Below are 24,197 nucleotides of genomic sequence, written 5' to 3' on the forward strand. Positions count from 1 at the left end.
CCCGGGCCCGAGTGTCGCCGCTGAGGGTGCGCCCCGCCCGCGCCCCCGCCGCCAGCCCTGGCGGGTCACGCCGTCCGGGCGCGGGCCGCCGCCTAAGGTGGGAGGTGGCGTCCAGGGTCTTCGGTGACCGCTGGCTTGGGGGCTGGGCTTGCTTCTGGTCTCTCGCGACCCTGCGCGCCAGGCTGGAGTCTGGGGACAGCGCCTGCGTTTGGGGCTCAGGGCCGCGCCTGGGCTGGAGATGGACGCACGACCATCCTGACGCCGGCAGTCGCCCCCTAAGGTTGAGAGGCGGCGCCCAGGGTCTGGGGTGGCCTCTGGTTGGGGGCGGAGTCGCACCTAGGGTCGGGTGGACGCCTGGGCTGTGAGCCGGGGGGTCGTTTGTGCGGCGCCGAAAAGGGGTTGCGATTGGTGTGGGCGGGTGGAGCTTGCAGTCCATCTGGAACCCGAGAAGGGAGTTGCGCGGGAGTCGGGAGACCGGGTCTGGGGATTGAGAGGTGGCGCCTAGGGTCAGGGACTGTGTTGAAGGGGGCGGAGAATGGAGTCTAGTTGTGTAGAGTTATCTGGGATCGGTCTTGGGGGTGGCGCGCTGAGGGGAGGTGTGCGCCTCGAGTTGGGGAACCTTATCTGGGGACTGGGAAGTGCTATTTGGGGTCGAGGGACGGAGAGTCTATTTGGAGTTACCTGATCTCTGAGTTGGGGGGTTGTCCAGGGACTTGCCCGCGGAAAGGGGAGGGTGGAAGTCAGATGGACTCGGTGTGGGGGCTTCGGGTCTGGGACCCTACCCCGCCGCGTCTCAGGAGCCTCCAGCCGGCGGCGGCCGCGGCCCGCAACCCTGTTTGTCTTTTTAGGTATCTAAAGGAGTTTAGGACAGAGCAGTGCTCCCTGTTTTTGCAGCATAAGTGCAGCCAGCACAGGCCGTTCACCTGTTTCCATTGGCATTTCCTAAATCAGCGTCGGCGCAGACCGCTCCGACGTCGGGATGGTACCTTCAACTACAGCCCGGACGTGTACTGCTCCAAGTACGATGAGGCCACCGGCCTGTGTCCCGACGGCGATGAGTAAGTGGGGCTCCGGTGGGTGGCTGTTGGCCTCTCCCCAGGACAGATGAACAGGTTCTTGAGGTTCCTGGTTTTGAGGCATAATCTCTATGTAGCTCTGGCTGTCCTGGAACACTCTGTAGACCAAGCTGGCCTGGAACTCAGATATTCACCTGCCACGGCTCCCCAAGAGCTGGCATTAAAGAAAGGTGATGCCAGTATGCGAGCTCCTTGGTTCTTTTTGATATCTGCCACCTGTAGAGGAGAACGTCATTTTTACTCAGGTTTTCCAGGAGTCAGCAGAACTAGCCATTTTTACGCTAGTTTCCTGATAGATCATGTGTGTTGTAGGGGGAAATGTTTGGTAATTCAAACTGATTTTGATTCACTTTCAAGCCTTATCCTGCTCTACTTTAAAATTGGCCGTTGTTTTGCAGCTACCTGATTTAAAACGGTTTTGTGTGGTCAGTTGCTTGTCATTCAAGTACTTGGCTTACATATAAGTGTGGAATTCTTCCTTGCTGCTTACTATTTTTTGTTTTGAAAGGGTTTTTTGTTTTGTTTTGTTTTGTTTTTGTTTTTTTGAGACAGGGTTTCTCTGTATTGTTTTGGAGGCTGTCCTGGAACTCACTCTGTAGTCCAGGCTGGCCTCGAACTCACAGAGATCCGCCTGCCTCTGCCTCCCGAGTGCTGGGATTAAAGGCGTTCGCCACCTACACCGGGCTGGTTTTTGTTTCGTTTTACATCCTGACCACAATAAATAAATAAATAAATAAATAAATAAATAAATAAATACGGAGCGTTTCGTGAATTTGCATGTTACCCTTGCACAGGGACCATGATAATTCTGTCTGTATTGTTACAATTTTAGTGTATGTGGTGCCGAAGCAAGCAAGCACTTACCTGTGTATTTTAAAGAAGGGGAGCAGAATTGTTAATCTGAGGTGATTTTGCCTTTTATTATTAGTAATAATGTAATGGATATTAAGTGACACCCATGGCCTTGCATATGTTAGACAAGGACTCTACCATTGAGCTCATTTTTTTTAAAATGGTAGGACAGTTGTTTTATTTGCACACTGTCATTTATGGAACACTTTCACATTTTAATAAGTCAAGGTTGGTTTATATTTTACAAGTTTCCTACTGGTATTATGAACAGATGTCTATTTGTGTATCTCTGTGTGTGTATACATGTGTGTGCTTACATGTGCAGATGCAGAGTGTCTGTGGGTGCTCATACTCTTGTGTATATGGAGATTCGAGCTCATAGGTCAGCCTCAAGTGTGTTCCTCACTTCGTTTTGAAAAAGATTCTCTCATTGGCCTGGAGCTGGTCACCTAGGTTAGGCTTGCTGGTCTGCTAGCAAGCTCTGGGGACCACCCGTCTCTGCCTCCTTATCACTGGGATTGCAAGTGTGTGCCGATGTGTCTGGTTTTGGTTTTGTTTTGTTTAAGGTTCTGGGGATCAAACTCAGTTCTTTATAGTTGCAAGGCAAGTATTTTACTGACTGAGCCATCTCTTCAGCCCGAATGTCTTTGTTTTGAAGTATGAAGATGGAGAAAGTTCAAGTCAGACTTCGTATTCAGAGGGAGGAGGAGCATAGTATCATGAGGTGTTATCTTGGTCCTTTGGGCAGTTTGGGGAGGTGGGGGTAGTTGTTTTCTACTCAGGGTGTGTGTGGTGCACATGAGCGTTCAGGTGCCCACAAAGGCCTGAGGATCTCCTGGAACAGGAGCTACAGATGGTTGTAAGTTACTTAGTGTGGATTCTGGAAGCTCAACTTGACTCCTTTGAAGTATATGCTCCTTTTCAAAAAACATATTTTCATTTTATGTGTATTGGTGTTTTGCATGGGTGTTCTGTCCCCTGGAACTGGAGTTACACCCAGTTGTGAGCTGCCGTATGGGTTACTGGGCATTGAACCCAGATCCTCTAGAAGAACAGTACATGCTCTTAACTGCTGATCCATCTCTCCAGTCCCTCACAGAAAAGTTTTTAGTGGATATATTGTTGCTGTTAATGTACCTAGATAAAGTGCAGCCTGCTGAGCTTCAGTTACAGTAGTGTTCTAGAGCCAACAACATGGTTCACTGGGTAAAGGCAGTGGCTGCTAAGCCTGATGACTTAAGTTTTATCCCTGGAGCTCATAATGGAAGAAGAAAACTCATACAAACTATACCCTAGAGCTAGAGGGATGGCCCAGCCCTTAATAGCTAGGCTCGAAACCAAAACAAATCACACTGTCTTCAATACACATGCTGTTGTATATGTGCATGCTTGCACATACACTCTAGATGCATACAGTAATTTTGTTGTTGTTTTGAGATAGGGTTTCTCTGTATAGCCCTGGCTCTATTGGAACTTGATCTGTAGACTGACTGGCCTTAAACTCAAAAGATCTGCCTGTCTCTGCCTTCCAAGTGCTGGGATTGAAGGCATGCACCACCACCATCCAGTAGTTTTTGTTGTTGTTTTGTTTTTTTGAGACAGGATTTCTCTGTATTGTTATGGAAGCTGTTCTAGAACTCGCTCTCAAGTGCTGGGATTAAAGGTGTGCACCACCAACACCCCGGCTCCACCTATTTTTAAGCCATAGTCTGTGTAGCCCTGGCTGACCTGAAACTCACTATGTAGACCAGGCTGGTTTTGAACTCACAGAGATCCACCTGCCTCTGCCACCTAAGTACTAGGATTAAAGATATGCAGCCACCTGTGGTATTTAATTTAATTCCTTTTTGAACTGGCTCCTTTTGAACATGTCCTTAGAAGACAGGTGACTCTGTAGCTAAGACCTGGGCTCAGTTCATAATTTTCCACGATCTCTTGGTCACCGTGGGGCTGCTGCTACCAGACCTTAGAGCAGGAATACATGAGACAAATGGTACCCTCCTTGTCTGACCTTGTCCTAGAGTATGGCCTGGGGATGTCTTGTAGAATTCACCAGTGATAATTTTAACTTGTAAAAAGAAAGCATGTCTTGGGCTGGAGGGTTGACTCAGTGGATAGGAGCACTTGCTGCTATTCCAGATGACCTGGACTCAGTTCCCAGCACACATATGGCAGCCATGGCAGCTCACAACACACCTATGAGTCCAGGTCTAGAGAATCTTGCATTCTTCTGAAATCTGCAGGTGCCAGGAACACACATGGTACACAGATACACATACAGGCAAAATACCCATACAATGAATCTAAAAAGAGAAAGCATGTCTCAGGGACAGTTTGTGGTTCTGAAACTTGGTTGTCTTGATTATTGGAGTATGTCACTGTTTGGCATCCAGGATGTGTCACTTTGTAGATCCACTTGCCTGTGCCCCAGAGTGCTGGAATTAAAGGCATGTGCCACCACTGCCTGGCAAGTGCTTATGTTCTTTTTTTTTTTTTTTTTTTTTTTTTTTGTTTTTTCGAGGCAGGGTTTCTCTGTATTGTTTTGGAGGCTTTCCTGGAACTCACTTTGTAGACCAGGCTGGCCTCGAACTCACAGAGATCCGCCTGCCTCTGCCTCCCGAGTGCTGGGATTAAAGGCGTGCGCCACCAACGCCCGGCTCAAGTGCTTATGTTCTTACTGGAATGAAGTGTGCTGCAGTGAACTTCAACCTACAGGTGATCATCTTTAGCTGTGAACAAGTGGTAATTAACCATATGTGGTTGTTACTGACATGTTAACTAACATTCAGGCTTAGTAGATTGTAGTTTATCATTAGGAGAACTAAGTGGCACTTGTCCAGATGCTTGCCATTCAGTTTGGGATTTATTCTGTGGGCATGTGTGCTTAAAAAGAGTCAGATGTGTCTTAGGAAAGATTTTTGTTTGTAATTTATCTAGAGCACATGGGTTAAGTTGCCCTTCAGGAAGCATTTGACGGGCTGCCTCCGCTGGGAGTCCCTGCTTAGTAATTACTGAGGACTTCCCCATCGCTGCACGTGTGGAATGACTGGAGTTTATCTTACTGAATTGCATATTCTGGTTCATGCAGAGTTGCCATAGAAATTGTAAATTTGATAGTACCTTCCAGAGAATTGATGGTGGATCTTTCCTTTTATTTCAGCATCTCAAAATTCTTTATTTTTGGCATTGCACTATCAAACAATAAGCAATTATTTATTACAGTGCTGGAAGTAGAACCCAGGTCCTCAAGAAAGCTAGGCTTTACCTCTGAGCCTCATGCCTAGACCCACAAACCTGTTATTTTAAAACATGAGCATTTCTCAGTGCAAAGCCCTTTGGTCAGTGTAACCAGTGAGCATCCAGTTAGTCTTGATGCTGGCTGGGCCCCACCCAGGGCTCTGGGTCTACTCCAGGAGGGTGGGTACCTCTAGATGAGCAGCCCTGCTAGCACTTCTCGGTATCCCTCCCTCTCCTCACCCTTCCCTGGTTTCACTAACCTTGACGAGTACCCTCCATTCCCTCCTGTCATCTCATCTCTTCCTTTAGAGTCCTTTCAGCCGGGTGGTGGTGGCGCATGCCTTTAATCCCAGCACTCGGGAGGCAGAGGCAGGCAGATCTCTGAGAGTTCGAGGCCAGGCTGGACCGACAACCTCCAAAGACAATACAGAGAAACCCTGTCTCGTAAAAACCGAAAAAAAAAAAAAAATAGAGTTCTTCCAAGTCTCCCTTGTCGACACACTTCTTGGGAAAGCTTGCTGTCAAGCAGTCTTGTTAAGTAAGATTCATGCTGCACTCTTTCCTAGTTGATGGTCACCCCCTTGCTGCCTTTTCCCATGACCCCTGTTTAGCCTGTCCTCCCCTGTGATACTCCTTGGGTAACTACTGGACCCCTGCCAACTACTTCATTTGGGGGTTTGGCCCCAAAGGGTACCGCCTGCTTCATCCCAACCTGATTGACAACTTGGTTTTTTTCTGGTGGGCATAACCTTTGGTCGGCATTGGCCTTGATCGGTTGCTGTGGGTCATCTGTGGTGGACTTTGCCTTCATAGGAACTGGCCTTCAGGCTCCACATGGCCTGCTTAGGTTGGCCAGCTAATTAGCTAGTGGTGGCTCCATCTCCCACACCCATTATGCAGCATCTAGGGCAGGCAATGGGGTTACATTCATATCTGCACATTCAGCATGGGTACTCCTGGGACTGCAAGTAAAAGTAAGTCTCTCTTTGTTATCTATCTGTCCATCCACCTATCTTCGTTTGTTTGTTTGGAAGACAGGGTTTCTCTGTGTAGCTTTGGAACCTATCCTGGCACTCACTCGCTCTGTAGACCAGGCTGGCCTCAACTCACTGAGATCCATCTGCCTATCTCCCGAGTGCTGGGATTAAAGGTGTGCGCCACCAATGCCCGGCCGGCTTCCACCTATCTTCTTATTATGTGGCTTTGGCTGGCTTCAAATTCACAGGGATCTGCCTGTCTCCTATCTCTGCCTCCCAAGGGTCTGAGTTAAAATCCTGTGCTGCCAGACTCAGTACCTCTCTTTTGAGGAAGTTTCTGGGTAGGAAACAGGACTGGTGCACAGGATGGAGCTTCCATTCTTACCTAAGACCAGGTGTGGTAACCTCCATGGGATCAGGTACACATTGCTTTGCTGAACTCTAGGAGGCTTCCTGAACTCTAGGAGGCAAAGGCCCTCTAGGAATCCAGGAGCATGTACCTATGGGTGTTTGGATGGAGAAGGTTCAATTAGCCCCCACTGTATACCAACTGACTATTGTTTGAATTAAGCTCTGCCCCTGGTGGTATAGCTGGCTAAAGGCTTCAGTTTGTCTATTTATACAGAAAATTGAACTCATTAATTTGATGCAACTTTTCTGAGAGTTTGGTTTCATTTAGTTTGAGTTTGTTGTTGCTAAGACAGGTTTTCACTCTGCAACACAAAGTGGGCTTTGACTCTTGGCAGTCCTCCTGCTTCAGCTACTGTGTTGCTGGAATTACAGGTGAGAACTTCCACATTCTGGTTGCTTTGCCTTTTCTGAGCAAAGGGCCTCATGTTCCTACTTGGTTCATGGTGCAGCCCCCCTCCCATTTCCTAAAGATATTTGGGACATCTGGGAACAGATGTTGTTTAGGTGGGCTCCAGGATATAAGGGGACTCTATTGTGGATCCTTGTGGAACCTTATCTTAGTGTTCTAGTGATGTGACCTTCGAGACACCATGACCACAGCAACTCATACAAAAGAAAGCATTTATTGGGGCTGGCTTACAGTTTCAGAGGTTTAGTCTGTTATCATCATGGTAGCATGCATGCAGAATGGTGCTGGACAAGTAACTGAGAGTTATACATATGGACCTACAGACAGCAGGGGCAGAAAGAGAGAGAGAGACACTGGGCCTGCGTTTGGCTTTTGAAACCTCAGTGCTTACCCCCAACTATACATTCCAAGGGGCCACATCTCTTAATCCCTCTCAAGTCATTGCTATTCCCTGATGGCAACACATTTAAATATGTGAGTCTACAGAGGCTATTTTTATTTAAACAGGCACACTGTTGATAACTTGCTGGGCTTCTATTTCTTCTCTTTTTTTTTTTTTTGGAGACAGGGTTTCTCTGTGAAACAGTCCTGGCTGTCCTGGAACTCACTCTGTAGATCAGGCTGGCCTGGAATTCAGAGAGATCTGCCTGCCTCTGCCTCCCAAGTGTTGGGATTAAAGATATGTGCTGCCACTGCCCAACTATTTTAATTATTTTTACATGTCTGTGTATTGGTATGTGCAGAAGCCCACCGAGGCCAGAGATGTAAGATCTCCCCTGGAGCTAGAATTACAGGTGGTTGTGAGCCACCCCATGTGGATACTGGTAACTGAACTTAAATCTTCTGCAAGACTGGAGTTCTCTCTCTCTCTCTCTCTCTCTCTCTCTCTCTGGAACTCAGTCTGTACACCTGGCTGGACTCAGACTCAGACATCAGCATTCCTTTCCTTCTTACATATGGTACTCCAGCCATCAGGACTGCTCATGCCTCCCATTCATGCACAGCTCACATTCACCTTACAGGGAGTCCAGTTTTCATTTAAGCCCTAGGCCCTACAAGTTTTTATCTTCATTTTTTTGAGACAGGATCTCACTATGTAATCCTGGCTGTCCTGGATTTTGCTTTGTAGACCAGGCTGGCCTTGAACTCATAGAAATATGCCTTCCTCTAGCTCCCTTGTTCTGGGATTAAAGGTGTGCAATATCAGGACTGTTTGCACACAAGTATTTATATGAAACGCTGTGTAAGAGTCTTTCCATGGAGACATCACAGGTAAGAACTATGTGATACATACCATAATCATAAATATACAAGCAAAGCTGCTCTAAGTCTTAGAAATGGAAACTCAAGAGGGCAGTGATGGTGCACACCTTTACTCCCAGCACTTAGGAGGCAGAGGCAGGTGGATCTCTGTGAATCTCTGAGTTTGAGGCCAGCCTGGTCTACAAAATGAGTTAGAGGCCACCGAAGGCTATTACAAGAGAAACCCTGTCTTGAAAAACCAAACCAAAACAACAACAAAAAACAAGACATGCCTATCATCAAGGTATTTTATTATATTTGATCTAAGCTCAGGCTTGAGGTCATGGAGTAGTGGGCAGGGACTGCCTGGCTAAGCAGGAAGGAGTGCTGGGTAGTGGGAGTGCAAGTGCTCTATGGAGAAATCTCAGACTGGGCTCTGGTTGCCATAGCAATAGTCCTGGAGCAGAGAAGCAAGGTGTCCCTCAGCACAAGTCAGAGCAAACCCCATGGGAATGGACATAAATTTCAGTGTAAAATTGGGAGGATGGATAAGGGTAGGTGAGTTTTCTCTGCAGTGTAGGGACCTCTCTCCCTACCTCTCTGGAGTGATGTTTTTTCTATATCCTACCTTTTTCTCTAATGGGATGGTGGTTAGAATGGAGATTACTAGAATGGGAACATGCCTGGTCACTGCAAGGTAGCTGTGGGTTGTAAATGGAGGTGAGGCCCATCTCCTTATGTTTGAGGATTTGTTTGTAGTGTTTTCATTATCACCACCACCACCACCCCACACACACCCTATAGTGTGAGGCCTCTTTGCTCTGTTTCCCTATATTTCTCTAGTTGTTTATGACTTCTGGGAGTATATAATCATGTACCTGTTGTGTCATTGTGACATGACATTACCCTATCTCTTCGATTTGCCCTACGTCCTGTCCTGGCTCTTCCTGATCCCTTTCCCTCCTTGGGGTCCTTGAAAGGACCAGGATATGGACTCAAATAACTTGTCAGAAAGATGACATGACCTTTGTGTATGCCAAGAATGCACATTTATTTAAGAATTTTATTCAGGCTGGGCAGTTGGTGGCCCATGCCTTTAATCTCAGCACTTAGGAGGCAGAGGTAAGTGGATCTCTGTGAGTTTGAGGCCAGCCTGGTCTACAAAGCGAGTTCCAGGACAGGCTCCAAAGCTACACAGAGAAACCCTGTCCTGAAAAACTAATAAAATAAAAATAAAGACTTTAAATTTCTCACCAGCCAAAAGTCTCTGTCTTTATGTGATCTCATGAATTTTGGAATAGAGTAATTAATGATAATAAGGATAATGTCTTAGTTTGCTTTTCTCTTTCTGTGATAAAACATTCTGACCCAAAGCAGTTTGGGGGAGGAAAGGGTTTACTTGGCTCACATCACAGTCCATCCCTGAGGGAACCTGAGGCAGAAACTGAAGCAGACACCTTGGAAGAACTCTACTTACAGTCTGTCTTGTGTGGCTTGCTCACTTGGCTTTCTTCTTTTTTCTTTTCTATTATTATTATTATTGGTGTTTCAAGACAGGGTTTCTCTGTATAGTCTTGGCTGTCCTGGAACTCTTTCTGTAGACCAGGCTGACCTCAAACTCACAGAGATCCCCTGCTCTGCTCCTCCTGTGCTGGGATAAAATGTGTGTGCCCACAAGCCAGCTCAGTTTGCTGTCTTATACAATCCGGGATCATCTGCCCAGGTTTGGACCCTGCCACAGTGGGCTGGACTTTCCCACATCAATTATCAGCCAAGAAAATGCCTCACAGGTTTGTCTACAGGTTATTCTGATGAAGGCATTTTCTCAGTTGAGATTCCCTGGTCCCAGATGACCCTGGTATGTGTAAGGCTGACAAAAACTGAGCAGCATCAGTAGCAGTACATGGTGTAAAATATGCAAAGATAGTGTACACCAAAGAGTAGGGGCTGGGTACTCGTAGCAGACCTTGGTGTGCAGGAGTATAGACACAGCTACTCAGATGCCAGTGGCAGGCAGGTGGAGCTCAGGGACAACTTTAAGTCTACAAGGACTAGTCAGTGTGTTCACTCCTCTGCTTCCCAGATGCCCCTACCTGCATCGAACAACTGGGGACACTGAACGCAAGTACCACCTGCGATACTACAAGACGGGCACGTGTATCCATGAAACAGATGCACGGGGCCACTGTGTGAAGAATGGCCTGCACTGTGCCTTCGCACATGGGCCCCTGGACCTGCGACCACCTGTGTGTGACATCAGGTGAGTAGGGTGCTGACCTGAGGACCAGCTTCCTCCTGTGCTGCTTCTGGCATCTTTGTTTCAAAGCATCTCTTTCTGAGCTCCAGTTTTACTTAGTTAATTACTGTTTGGGGACAGGATCTCCTGTGTATCTCACAATGGCCTCAAACTCCCTATTCTCCTGCCACTCCTTCAGTGCTAAGATTACAGTTTGCCACCATTCCCAGTTTATGGTGCTTAGGATCAAACCCAGGATTTCATGCATGCTGTGTAAGCAGTCTACCAACTGAGGTCCTTGCCTGACCACCCCTCATCTGTTCTCAGTGTGTATTGTGAGCCACAAACAGGGACAAAGGTGTAATGCTTTCTGTCTAGACAGATAAACACTGTGTGTGCCCAGCTGCTGTGAGCTCACACTTACAATAGCCTAACAGTTGGGAGGCTGAGTCAGGCTCAGGCTGCTCTGAGTTTAAGCCCTATCTACAATATAGGGCGACTCAGTAAATACCAGGGCATTCTGAGCTACAGAAGGAAAAAAAAAAACAAAAAGGAAAGAAAAGGGCCAGGTGTGGTAGTGCATGCATTTAATCCTAGCACTCAGGAGACAGAAGCAGGCGGATCTCTAAGTTTCAGGACAGCCTGGTCTACATAGCAAGTCCAGGAGAACTAGGATTACATCAACCCTGTCTAAAATACAAGGGGCGAGGAGTGGGGGCAGAGCCTTTTTAAATGAACCAGCTCTAAAATTGTTGCTTGAGACAGCTGGTATCCCAAGACAGGCTGCTATGCTTGATGCCATTGTAGTCTGGCCCTAAACCTCCAGGTAGTGCCAGTGAAGTGACAGATCAAGTGGCTCTGGAGCCATGGATTCTGTTAGCTCACCCCCCCCCCAGGCTATAACTGCTGTGCTTATGGTTTCAGGGAGCTTCAGGCTCAGGAAGCCCTGCAGAATGGCCAGCTCAGCGGTGGGGATGGTGTACCTGATCTGCAGCCTGGGGTCTTGGCCAGCCAGGCCATGATCGAGAAGATCCTGGGTGAGGATCCTCGGTGGCAAGGTAAGCCCAGGCTTACTTCAGTGCCTGCAGGGAGAACCGTGCCTTCCACTTGGTGCCTGCTCCCTTCATGAGTTCTTAACATAACCTGCAGGAGGATCTGATGGAAAAATCAAGGTTCCTCAGTCCACTGCTAACCGTCAGCCATTTAGGAAACAGATGGCCAAATGGGATTTGAACCCAGCCATCTGGTTCCAGACTGCTGGCCTGTCATACCACCTGGCATCTTTGTGGGTGGTGTTGGTTAACTGTGAGGCTGAGGTCAGTGTTCAGGGTCCACAGCAAAATTCCAGACACCCTTTTCCAGCATATTGCTTGCTGGTGCCTGCTGCCACCTACCCCATTAAAGTCAGATCCACCTGCCTAGCCTGGTTTTCAGTGTGTCTGGAGCGTAAATCAGATGTTTATCTGTCCTTGGACTTGTCCTTTGGAGCTGTGAAACCCATATTCCCTGCAGGCTACATGAATGATAGTTGTGAAGAGTAAAAGTTGTTTTGTGGTAAAATACGCATAAAATCACCATTTTAGGGGCTTGAGGGATGGCTCAGTAAGTAATGTGCTTGCTGTATATGCTTTGGGATCTGAGTCTGAATGCCCAGTGTTCCTGAGTAAACCTGAGTGTTAATAGTGCAGGCCTGTCAGATGAAATGACAGACTATGGACACCCCCATGGAGGGCCTCACTCTCCCTGGGGAAATGAGGGGATATTGGAGAGAGGGCACGGGAGGAGGGGAGGGAAACAGAGAGGGACCTGGAACTGTCTTGTGAAGCAACTTTGTTTCTAATTTAAATTTAAAATTGAAAAAAAATAGTGCAGGCCTGTAATTGGAGCACTAGGAGGATGGAGACAGGAGGATCCTGAAGGTTTGTTATCCAGCCAGTTCAGCCAGTTGTAAGTGCTGGGTTCCAAATAATAAGGGGAAGGGGACTTGAGAGATGACTTAATAGTTAAGAGCACTGGCTGCTTGTACAGAGGACCACAGTGATTCTCAGCATCCATATGGCAGCTTATAACAGTCTGTAACTACAGTTCCTGGGGATCTGATGCCCTCTTTTGGTCTTTGTAGGCACCAGGTACACACATGGTGTACAGACATGTGCAAACACTTCTACACATAAAATAATAAGGTGGGAGTGCTAAAGGATGTCAACCTCTAACTCCCACATGTGCACTTCTGGACATGTGCACCCACACACACAAAAGAAATCCTGTATCCAAGGGTAGTCATGTGTTACCCATGGTCTGTGAAGGGTTTTCTGTTTGTTTTTTGTCTTTTTGGTTTAGTAATGGTTTTTTCAAGACAGGGTTTCTCTATGTAGCCTTGGCTGTCCTGGAACTCAGTCTGTAGACCAGGCTGGTCTTGAACTCACAGAGATATGCCTGCTTCTGCTTCCGGGGTGTCGGGATAAAAAACCTCCATCACCATACCTGGCTATTTTTTTTAAGATTTCTTTTAATTTTAATTTATAATTTTTAATTACATATATATAAATGTGTGTGTGTGTGTGTCTGGGGGTGGTATGTCCAGTCTGTGAAGTTTTAAGAAATAACAGTAAGTCTTGATGTACCCCTTCCAACTTGTTCTGCTCAGGGCTTTCTAGTTTGTAGGTAGTGCATTCAAATTGAAGATAGTCCAGCTGTGGACTGTCTTCCTGCAGTCTTCCCTCATTGGATCAGATGAATTGAGCGAGGGGCCAGAGGCTGGGATAAATGAACAGCATGACTATGGAGCTCTTTCTGACTCCATGTCCATCTCTCACTGTGGTCCCCCACTCTGCTGGCTGGCTCACTGAGACTCACACTGTACTCCCTTCATTGCCCCACCTGGCTCAGTGCTGACGGGTTGTGGCCTATTGTCACATTGCAGGTGTTGGGAGAGGAGAAGGGACACTGCCTGCCCAGTCTCTGTTGGAGAGGGAGACATACAGTGGCCTGTGTGTGTGAGACAGGCTGTGATACTCAGCTAGAGGATGGTGTGGCAGCAGCTTCATGTCTGGCTTTGTGTGTTTTTATCACCCATCTGCTCTATCCAGCAGTCTCCCTGGTGGCAGGATCTGTTCTTCTCCAAGTGGGCATCTGATCCAGTGCCACAGATGGGAGGTGAGAACCCCATGTCTCTGTAGGGTAGATTTGACTCATCAGGACTTAACTGAGCAAGAAGCAAAGAAAGGAGGTGCTTTTTAGGGATCTTTGCTCATGTTTTTGTTTGCTTGAGGTTTTGGTTTTGGTTTGGTTTTGGCTTTTTTTAGATAGGGTCTTACTAATGTAGTTCAGACTAACCTTGAACTCAGAGATAGGCCTGCCTCTGCCTCTTCGGTACTAGAATTTTGACACCACAGCCAGCCTCAAAGTTAATCATTTTTTGTTTTGTTTTGTTTTTTTGAGACAGGATTTCTCTGTGTAGCTCTGGCTGCCCTGGAACTCACTCTGTAGACCAGGCTGGCCTTGAACATAAAGATCCACCTGCCTCTGTCTCCCTAGTGCTGGGATTAAAGGTGTGCGCCACCACCCAGCATAAACTTAATCATTTTTAAACTGAATGTTGATGATGCACACTTTGTGATTCCAGTGCTTAGGAGACTGAGGAGGGATGGTCATGAACTCAGGTCCCATATAAGCTACATAGCAAGAGTGTTTCATAGCATTAACTTAGATGTTGAGCTGGGTATGGTAAGTTACCTGTAATCTTACCATTTGGGAGTCTGGATCTGAGCAAGATTGTAAAATCTAGGCCTGCTTGAGCTACAGAGCCAGCTTAGGCAACTAATGGGACCCTGTCTCAAAATAGAGAGTAAAAAGAAAGTTGGATTTGTGTAACTCCATATTAGATCACTTGCCTGGGCTCTAGGTCCCAGGTGCAGTCCCCAGCACCTCCCTAATAAAAGATCCCAGGTTTAATCTCCAGCACAATCTGAGCAGAGCATGGTGGCTAACACCTCTGATCCCAGCTCTGGGAAGGCAGACAAAGGAGGTTGGGTTTGAAACCAGTCTGGATTACATGTAACCAGTTTAAAAAAGAAAAGTTAAAACTTTTTTTTTTTTTTTGGTTTTGCGAGACAGGTTTCTCTGTATTGTTTTGGAGGCTGTCCGTCCAGCCCGGCCTCGAACTCACAGAGATCCGCCTGCCTCTGCCTCCCGAGTGCTGGGATTAAAGGCATGCGCCACCACCGCCCGGCTAAGTTAAACATTTTTGAAAGTAGGAATTTCCTCCTCTTCTCCCCCAGCATCATCGTCGTCGTTAGAGGTGGGAGTGCCTGGGCACTCATGGGCTTTGCTGCTTGGGTAGAGGTCAGAAGACGACCTTTGGGGATCAGTTCTCTCCTTTCATCGTGGATTCCAGAGACTGAATTCAGGTTGCCAGGTTTATGCAGTTAGTGCTTCTACATGCTGAGCCATCTCACTGGCCTAAAAGTATTTTTAGTGACCATAAACTGAGGAGAAAATCCAGGCATCCACAGTAGAGCCAGAGCCAGACATCTGCTGCATTGGGCAGACCTAAGTGGCCTGTTACCACCCAAACCTGTGGAGATTAGTGTTTCATTTCAGTAAGTTGACTCTTTTTTTTTAAGGAGGTAGAAATAGTTCAAGAAAAAGAAGGCATGACTGAGAATAGGAGTGGGTCAGTGAGCTGGGGACAAGCGTATTTTCAAAAAAGGTGTTTCTGCTGTTGTGTGTGTGTGAATGCCTGTGAATAGTGTTTGTGCACGAGTGAGTGTACATTTGTGTATATGTGGAAGTCCCAGGTTGACATCAGATATTATCCTGTCACTCTCTCTATTCATTGATACAGAGTCTTTGAATTGTACCCACAGCTCACTGGATCTGCATTCTGAATGATGGGATTATAGGCAGGGTGTCATGCCTGAGTAGAAGTTACATACGTTCTGGGATTTGAAGTCTGATCCTCATGTTTGCACAGACCACTAAGCCATCTCCTAAGCTTGTCAGTGATTTTTAATAGGATCACACCAGTGTGAGACCATAAGTTTACTTTCATTTAAATGTTTTCTTTAAGGGCTTCATTTCACTAAGACTGGTCTTGAACTTGCCGTATAACCAAGAATAACCTTGCATATCTGATGCTCCTGTCTACATCTCTCAAGTGCTAGGATTACAGGCATGTACCACCATGCCTGTGTCATGTTGAGGTCTAAAGCCAAGCTTTGTACATGTTGGCGAGCCCTCTACCACCTGAGCTATATTTCCAGCCAGTTCCCAAAGGAATCCTGTCCCACTGTAACAGGGCTTCTCTGTCTTCTGGTAATGTTTCATCTCTGGATTTTCTTACTCTGTATATCTTATGTATGTTGGTCATATTTACAGCCTTGTGCCTGGCATCTCCTACCGTGTATGTTATCTTGGGGGCATCCATAGTATAGCAGGTCTGGTCCTTCCTCACGGGTAAACTGTTTGATTATCTACTCAGTGGTGATGGATATATGACTGTCTGGGTTTGGGCTGCTGGGCCTGATGTTACTGTGAGCACTCAAGGCCAGGTTTTCTTGCATCTATTTTACAGACAGTAACTTTGTGTTGGGCAGCTATAAGACAGAGCAGTGCCCAAAGCCACCACGCCTGTGTCGCCAGGGCTATGCCTGTCCACACTACCATAACAGCAGAGACCGCCGTCGGAACCCCAGGAGGTTCCAATACAGGTAGGTTCAGGGAGCAGAGGCAGGAGGACTCTGAGCCATCTCAGATGTTTCCCATCGGGGTCTGCTCTGACTCTAGAGTAGCTGCTTTTACTGTAGCCACTGACCTAACTGCTCTGCAACTCCCGCTGCCTCCGTTCATCTGGCAGAAACAGGGCTGTGAGGCTTCTTCACTTCTTTTCTGTGACCCTTGTACCTCATGCTGGGGAGGAGGAGCATTTTCCATGCTGTTGTTGTAGAGATGCCCACTCTTAGAGTTCTCCCATTGAGGATTCCCTGCTCAGCAATACTGTCACCCCATAGGCGAGGAAGCTGTCTTAAAGGGCTGGGCTTATTAGAGACAAAGTAAAGGCCTGAATATCTGTTGTAGGGACAAGTGGGGCAAAGCTGGGGCCTAGGTTTCTGCACTGAGGCACAGTAGTTCCCATATGATCCCCCTCCTGGCATCCTGTCAGGCCGTGGGGAACACAGCTGGGGACACCCCCCTGCATCCTGCCCAGTATCCTTGTGTGTTTTACTGACACTTCTGGTAATAATGTACCACCCCTGTACAATATACCACTCCTGTAATGTAAGGGCTGGGCCCCACCCTCACCCAGCAGTCACTGCACCTTTGGCTTTACTCCGGGATATGAAAAGGAGTTCACCTTCCAGGCTGATAGCAGAGCACTGTGTCTGGGGACTGAGTTCTGGGGGATGCTGAACTTCCTGATTCTCACCTGCATCTGGGTTGGGTCCCACCAGGCTGATGGTCCTCCATCTAGTCTGCCTCTAGCCACCCTTCTCTGTATTGCTGGCCTCTCCTTTGGGGTTACAGTCTGCACTTGGCAGTGGCCCAGGCCTCGGTCCCCACAGGTTCCTCCTTCAGCCTGCACCTTTTGTTTGCAGAGGGCTGCCCTTTCCTCTTTGTAATAATCCCAGGTCCCCTTAAAAGCCCAGAGACACCTTTCCTGATAGATGAAGATGGTGGATTTGTTACCTCACTGCTTTCTGAATAACTTCAAACCAAGAATAATATAAATTGGTGGTGTTGTCTGTCACCACTGCAGGCCTTAAGAGGACCAATGGATATCCTTGTAAAAAGGATGGAAAATCGGATAAAGGGAAAAAAGAGGCCCAGAGGTGGGAATTCTGACTATAAACTCAAAAGAGTGACCGTGAAGCTGCCAGAAAGTATGGGAAGGGTGGGGGATGTGGGTCACTTAAGCTGGTGAAGAGTCTTGAAAACAGCATCAAGTCTCAGATTCTGCTTTGCTGCAGAAGGCCAACCCCTGCTGTGGGTCCACTGAGCCTCACCCCTTCACACAGGCAGCCCTGACCCAGATGGGCAAGTTCACCTTTCATCTCTGCACCTGAGGGGAATCATGGTCACTGTAGGTTCACTGTCCTCTGCATTGGGAGCCAGATTCTGAGCACACTGGGTGCTTTCTTCCTGCTCTAGGTCTACACCCTGCCCTAGTGTGAAGCATGGTGACGAGTGGGGCGAGCCCTCACGGTGTGACGGTGGGGACAGCTGTCAGTACTGCCATTCCCGCACAGAGCAGCAGTTCCATCCTGAGGTAGGCATCTGGCCAGGCCTGGATGGGCTGATCAGTGGCTCAACGGGGGCTTGCTGTGTGTGGGATCCTCACTGGAAGGGTTCGTGGGACTCAGTGCACACGGTTGCTTTACACCGTGAGGTACATTAAATCAGCCTAGGAGGAGTTGGAAAAGGAGGTTGGGAGGATGGAGGTGGGAACAACCCCCACGGAGTGAGGCCAACACTTACCTTCCCAGAACCAGGAATCTGACGGGGGGGGGTAGATTTTACTGGAGGGTTCCACTCACTCCCTGATACTGGCTGCCCTGTTGCCAGTACCTGTTGAGGTTCAGCTGATTTCCTTGTGGCCCATAGCTTCACCCTGAGTGCCATGTGAGATGAACTACCTAGCCCTGAGACTCTCATTAGTGAGGATGCTCCAGGGGTTCAAAGGTCACCACCAGGATGCTCAAGGCTGTTTGTCCCTGTCCTTATGAGTTCACCTTGACTCCACAGTCACCAAGCAGAACACACTTAGATTTGAGTTAAAATGAAGAAGCAGAAGGACTGTCCTTGAAGCCCTGAGTCTGCAGGGAGCTGAAGCTAGCTAGGCTGGAGGACCTGAAGGAAATGCAGGCATAATTCTGCTAGTAGAGGGGTGTTGTTGTTGTGCCCTTCCCTGAGCCTCATTAATGGGGGTATGATTTTGATATCCGGGCAGATGTTGACCCTTGGGGTAGAGTTCCTGGCACCAAGGCTTGTCTGTCTTTTCCCACGTCCTCATGATGAATGTGGTATCCTCAGTGAATGGTGATTTACAAGGTTGTATTCATTGAGAAGGCATTGCTTGAGCGTCTGCTGTATACCAGAGAGAGATAGACACCTCTTCCAGAGAAGTCAAGTAGAAGAGTGGCTTTGCCTGGAGGTCTCATGGATAAGCTTGGCCTTGGCCAATATGTTCTTTGTAGGAGGGTTTTCAGGACCAAGGGCATCTAGGCGCAGACAGTGTGGTGGCCAGATTTCCATCACTAGAAAGGATTGTGGAGCTTTGAGTTTTGGAGGTTCCCATCCATGATCACTTGGCTCCATAGCTTTGGACCTGCCCTGCCTCCACAAGAACAAGCCTCATTGTTCCAGGGGCCACCCACTTGGCCCTGACTTGTCAAGGTTTCACCATCTTCCAGTGTTGAGAAGTAGGCCTTCATGAACTTTGGGAGACACTGCATACTGTTTTGCACTCAAAGCGCCTGCACAGTATGTGATTGCTGGTATGTGCTGAGCAGCCAGTGGGGCTCTTCTCACAGAAACCCAGATCAATAAGCTTCAATATTTTGTCTTCTTTCCTAGATCTACAAATCTACAAAATGCAACGACATGCGCCAAACTGGCTACTGCCCTCGGGGCCCTTTTTGTGCCTTTGCACATGTGGAGAGTAAGTAGACAACCCCTAGCCTTCCGGGGCCAGGGCCACCTCAGCCACTGTGTGGCCGCATCCACAGACTCTCACTGAGTTTTTGCTCACCAAAGGCAGCTTTGAGAACCAGGAAAGAGTGATGGATCAGCACTGTGACCTGGGGACTGACCACAGCTGTACATAATGTCATGCCCATTTAGATGGCTGGGGGGGGGGCTCCTGCCATATGGCTGGACCTGACTTGCCTTTTGCACTTCGGACAGGCCATACCTGCAAACCTTAGAGGGACACTTGCCCCACAGCCTACTGGACCCCACCTATCTCAGTGAGATGCAGATCTGTTTGTTATTTACCTGCTCACCTACACCTTGCTCTGAGCTACTGTTCTAGTGGGACTGAGTGGCTGTGGCTTTGTGTAGTCAGTGTCTGTCCATGTAGCTGGAGGAGACACCAAGGTCTCTTAATTAGGCTTGGCCAGCTGCCCCAGAGCCTAGTAATCAGTAATTGTCACATAGGCTCAGAGTAGAGTCTCTGAAGCTGTCCCCCAGCCCTGGGGTTTGGGTTCTGGTGTGGTTATAATGTAGTTACAAACTCAATCTTCACTTTCTGTCTCAGGATGGCAGCTGTTCTGTTCATACTTGACATGTTGATTTTCATATTAAAATTACTGAGTCCAAATGGCCCTGTTTGGGGGCTAGAGAAATGGGTCAGTATTTAAGAGCATGCACTGCTCTTGCAGGAGACAGAATTGAGTTCCAGCACCCACATCAGGCCCACAACCACCAGGGACTGTAATGCACTCTTAAGGACTCTGGGCACCTGCACTCATGTTCACATACCCACACAGAGACCGCATATACACATACTTAAATATAGGTTTTTAAAAATAGGTTTATTTGTTTTTAAGTATGTGTTTTGTTTGCATGTATTTATGTATACCACTGCATGCCTAGTGCCTGCAAAAGCCAAAAGGTGTTGCATTCTCTGGAACTGGAGTTAGAAATGGTTGTTAGCTACCGTGTGGGTTCTGGGAACTGAACCCATGTCCTCTGCAAGAGCAGCAAATGCTCCTAGCCATTGAGCCACCTCTCCAGCCCCTAAAAAGAAATCTAGGAAAGGAAGGAAGGAAGGAAGAAAGAAAGAGAAGGAAAGAAAGTAAGTTAAATGGTTCTGTGAGGACTGGCCTGCTATCCAGAAAAGTGGAAGTGGTTACAACACCAGCCTGTGCTCTGCACCTATCCTATGGGCCAGCCGGGAGCCCCTCAGTGCCAGCTGCTCTTTCTTCTTGGTAGAGAGCCTGGGAATGGTGAATGACTGGAGCTGCCGTGATCTCAATTCCAACAGCACCTCAGCTTACAGCAGCCAGCCTGGAAGTGTAAGTGGACATTGCTTGGCTTCATCACTGTGGGGACAGAGATGAGATGACAGTTGGGTGGTGTGGTTGGAGGTAGATTACATGTGGAATTGTGGTTCCTTCTAGAAGAGTCTAGAAAAACCCTGTCTATATTCTTGCCTGGGCTGAAGCAAGACACACTCTGCTGACTGGTGGGATCTTGCTTCAGCAGGCGCCCAGTACCTTGCCTTCCTCATCTTTGCAGATCCCTTGGGCTGTTGGGCAGTTGGAAGTCATCAGTAAATGGTATCTAATGTAGCATGCCCAGTCTGTGTTACTCAACACTTCTAAGTGTTGAATGAGGGCATCGTGTATCTGATGGATATGATGAGGATGATGGTCTCATCTTAGAAATCATTTCCTATTCGTGCAGAGTCAGCTTCTAGAATAAATCCTGAGAAGTACATCCAATATGGAAACAGGCTTCTCAAAAATGTATTAAAGCTAGTATTTAGTTCTAAAACTCTTTGAGTAACATTGAAATATTCCTGAATTTGCTGGGCAATGTTAGAATAGGCCTTTAATCCCAGCACTCAGAAGGTAGAGGCAGGCAGATATCTGTGAGTTCTTTATAGAGCTTTATAGAGCAAGTTCCAGGACAATCAGGGCTACGTAGAGAAAGCCTGTCTCAAAAAAAGCAAAAACAAAGCAAAACAAAAATTTCTGAATTGGAACAGAGCTACTCTGCTTAGCTCGTGCACACTTGTGGGTGTCACCGCAGTCTCTTGCCAAGGCCAATTGTGTTGGGTGCACCCTGGGTCTATTGACAGACCCTGAGACTCTGGAAGTGTCTGTTCATGGCCTGAGGTTTAGTCACTATTGTTCTTTCGCCCCTTCTGCCTGAGGAAGGTTCTTTGTAGCTGACAGTGCAGCATCTGGACCCGTTCTGGATACAGCAAATGTCCTCTGTTAGTGTCAGCTGGTGGGGGGTGCAGCTCAGCTCCATAAGACTTTGATAAGGCACTTCCAGTGCCTTTTGTGATGCTTCTGCCACTCTGACATCCATGAGATGTCCTGGGATCCCTTTCTCAGAATGTGTGGTGGTGGGTCACCTGGGTTGAGGTGCCTTTGGAGGCAGCATCTCTACTTCCATTCCTGCTTTGATGCCTGGAACTCTGCTGGCATTCTGTATACCCAGAACTTGCCACTTTTCTCTTGGGATTGTCACAAAACCCTCACAGGGCCACCTTGAATGCCTGTATCCTCAAGAGGGTACAGCTGGGTCTCCCTCAGGCAATACCCACACTCCTGTGCAGAGTCAGCTTCAGTGCTATTTGTGTCAAACAGGAGACCAGGATTTCTAGTTCTAGATCCCAACACAATGCCCTTAAATTTGACCACTCATATGAGGTGAATTCAAAGGCCATTACCAGACCTTTTTACTGAACAACTCCTTGTCCCTTGATGCATATGCAGGGTCCCACAGACTGTCAGTCTCCAGTGATCCAAGTGGGGGAGGTACTTTGGTACCAATGGACAGGAGCCATGAAGACACCTTCTCTGTCTCACAAGTCTTCAAGGACTTGTACTTTCTTGGTGTTTTGTTTGGGGGTTGTTTGTTAGTTTTTGTGTTGAAGCAAGGCCTTAAACTTATAGTCTTCCTGCTCCAGCCTCCCTTGTGCTGGAATTAAAAGCCTGGGCCAAAAAAAAAAAAAAAAAAGCTTGGGGCAACACGCCAGCTCCAGCATTTTCTATATTCTAAGCAAAGTCTGCATGTTTTCAGAAGATGTCTCCTCCTTGCCTTTCCAACCTGAGTAGTCCTTCTCTTGCAGGCCAAACGGAAAGATTCCCCCTCTGAAGGAAACCAGAAAGCTAGTGAGGACAGCAAGCAGGTACAGTTCTGGGGCCATGTGGCTGCACACACTGTGGTCTGTAAATGGAATTCTTAATTGGTCTAAGTGATAAAATCTGGAGTCAGATGTAGAAGAAAATGCTGAGAGATCCCAAAGAGGAAGGAGCAAGCCACCGCCACACCTTAACTCCTTAGCGTCTCAGCAGACAAGAGACCAAGTGCCTGTTTCTCCCTCCTTGTATCTGCCCAGCTGTCTCACTTCTGTCTGTACAGACCTCTAGACCTCTATGGTTAGCTAGTGGCATGCTCCATTCTCTGACTTCAGACAGGCTTTATTTGTACAAGCAAGATAACCACCACGGTGGTCTTGTTCTACCACTGAGCTAAGTTCCCCAGTCCTAGTGCCTATTTGTTCTGTAATTACCTTTTCCTTTTGCTCGTATTTTTGTGTCCTTTGTTTTGTTGTTAAAAATATTTAAGCTGCCGGGCGGTGGTGGCACACACCTTTAATCCCAGCACTCGGGAGGCAGAGGCAGGCGGATCTCTGTGAGTTCGAGGCCAGGCTGGACCGACAGCCTCCAAAACAATACAGAGAAACCCTGTCTCATAAAAACAAACAAAAAAAAATTTAAGCTAAGTGGTGATGGCGTACTCCTTTAATTCCAGCACTCAGGAGGCAGAGGCAGGAGAAGCTCTGTGAGTTCAAGCCTTGTCTACAGAGAAAGTTCCAGGACAACCAGGGCTACACAGAGAGACCATGTCTCAAACCTCCCTCCATCCCAAAAGAAAGAAATTGTGTCCTTGAAAACAACAAAACCAAAGCCCTGTACCATTTTTCTGTGGGAAACACAGGCCCTGCAGAACCTGTGTATCAGCCAGCTATAGCCACTGTAACTGTCTCAGGCAGAGGCTTCAGCAACAGAACTGTTTCCAAGTCCTGAGGTTAGAGACTGAGGTCCAGTTGGAGTCAGGCCCATAGACTTGTGTACTCTCTGTGGCCTCACAGGTTACCCCATTGTGCGTATCTTTGTCCTCATGTCTTACAAGGACACTGTCCCTCCAGTCAGTAACCTCACCTTAACCTATCAAGTCTATAAAGGCTTGTGTGTCACCAGGAGACAGAGGCAGGCGGATCTCAGAGTTTGAGGCCAGCCTGGTCTAGAGTTAAGTTCTAGGACAGACAGGACTACACACAGAAACCCTCTCAAAAAAAAAATTAAAAAGGCTCTTATATACAAATTAGATCGCAGCCAGGTGTCCTAGTAGTAAGGGTTCCCACATAAGGATTTTAGGGGACACTGTTTATCCCATACCTCCATGCTTAAGAGCTTGGCTTGTTTCTGGGAGTAGACATCAGTGGCTCTGGGGATCCTCCTATTTGAGGGAATATAGCCTGTCTGTGTTCATTAAAGCTCCTTTGCAGTGCCTAGTCCTGTGGTGGGGGCTTCATGTGTCCCCATCCCCAGGGCCTCTCCATCCAGTTTGGCTTCTATATGTTCAAACTAAGTTGCCTGTTCTAGGAAACGGGTTTTGTCCTGACAGTGCTGCCCTTATAATTCAAGGTGATTTGTGTTTCCTCTTCACTGTACCAGAACAGTGAGTGTTGCAAGGTGCAATGGTCCATGCCTGTAACCCCAGATTCCATTACTTGGTAGGCCATGTCAGGAAGGTCATGGGCCAAACTACACAGTCCTACCACAAAAATAAATCGTTGTCATCATTGACTCAAAGATTGCTCCGGATGAAGTGTCACTTATCCTCCTTCCTGTGGGAAAGTTTTTACCCTCCCTTGTTTTCTGCCAAGGCTAGGGAAAGAGGATGAGGTGTTCATGGGTCACAAGGACAGAGTATCAGTTGGGGAGGTGAAGGATTTTGGAAACTGGTGGTAATGGTATTTGCACAAGGGTGAATGTAAATAATGCCACAGAAGT

General features: G+C 47.6%; 1 protein-coding gene and 1 non-coding gene across 6 annotated transcripts in view; one reads left to right on the top strand and one right to left on the bottom strand.

Moving 5' to 3' along the window:
* Positions 1 to 24,197, top strand: part of Unkl (unk like zinc finger) — a 43,113-nt gene that overhangs the window by 176 nt on the left and 18,740 nt on the right. For 2 of the 5 annotated variants that reach the window (XM_005081577.4, XM_013121700.3), the window contains exons 2-9: positions 849 to 1,058; positions 10,288 to 10,464; positions 11,365 to 11,498; positions 16,016 to 16,151; positions 17,590 to 17,707; positions 19,015 to 19,099; positions 20,374 to 20,456; positions 22,247 to 22,306. In XM_005081577.4, the coding sequence (XP_005081634.1) occupies positions 849 to 1,058; positions 10,288 to 10,464; positions 11,365 to 11,498; positions 16,016 to 16,151; positions 17,590 to 17,707; positions 19,015 to 19,099; positions 20,374 to 20,456; positions 22,247 to 22,306 (1,003 nt within the window). Of the gene's footprint in view, positions 1 to 848; positions 1,059 to 1,908; positions 1,982 to 10,287; positions 10,465 to 11,364; positions 11,499 to 16,015; positions 16,152 to 17,589; positions 17,708 to 19,014; positions 19,100 to 20,373; positions 20,457 to 22,246; positions 22,307 to 24,197 lie in introns of all 5 variants that reach the window. The other 3 variants (XM_040748323.1, XM_040748324.1, XM_021233811.2) reach the window with 3 other exon arrangements.
* LOC121141618 lies at positions 1,826 to 1,936 on the bottom strand. Its single transcript, XR_005878595.1, has one exon. It is a non-coding gene; the product is annotated as a U6 spliceosomal RNA (small nuclear RNA).

This window comes from Mesocricetus auratus, unplaced genomic scaffold, assembly GCF_017639785.1.
Source record: "Mesocricetus auratus isolate SY011 unplaced genomic scaffold, BCM_Maur_2.0 Super-Scaffold_100007, whole genome shotgun sequence".
In the NCBI taxonomy this organism is placed as follows: Eukaryota; Metazoa; Chordata; class Mammalia; order Rodentia; family Cricetidae; genus Mesocricetus; species Mesocricetus auratus.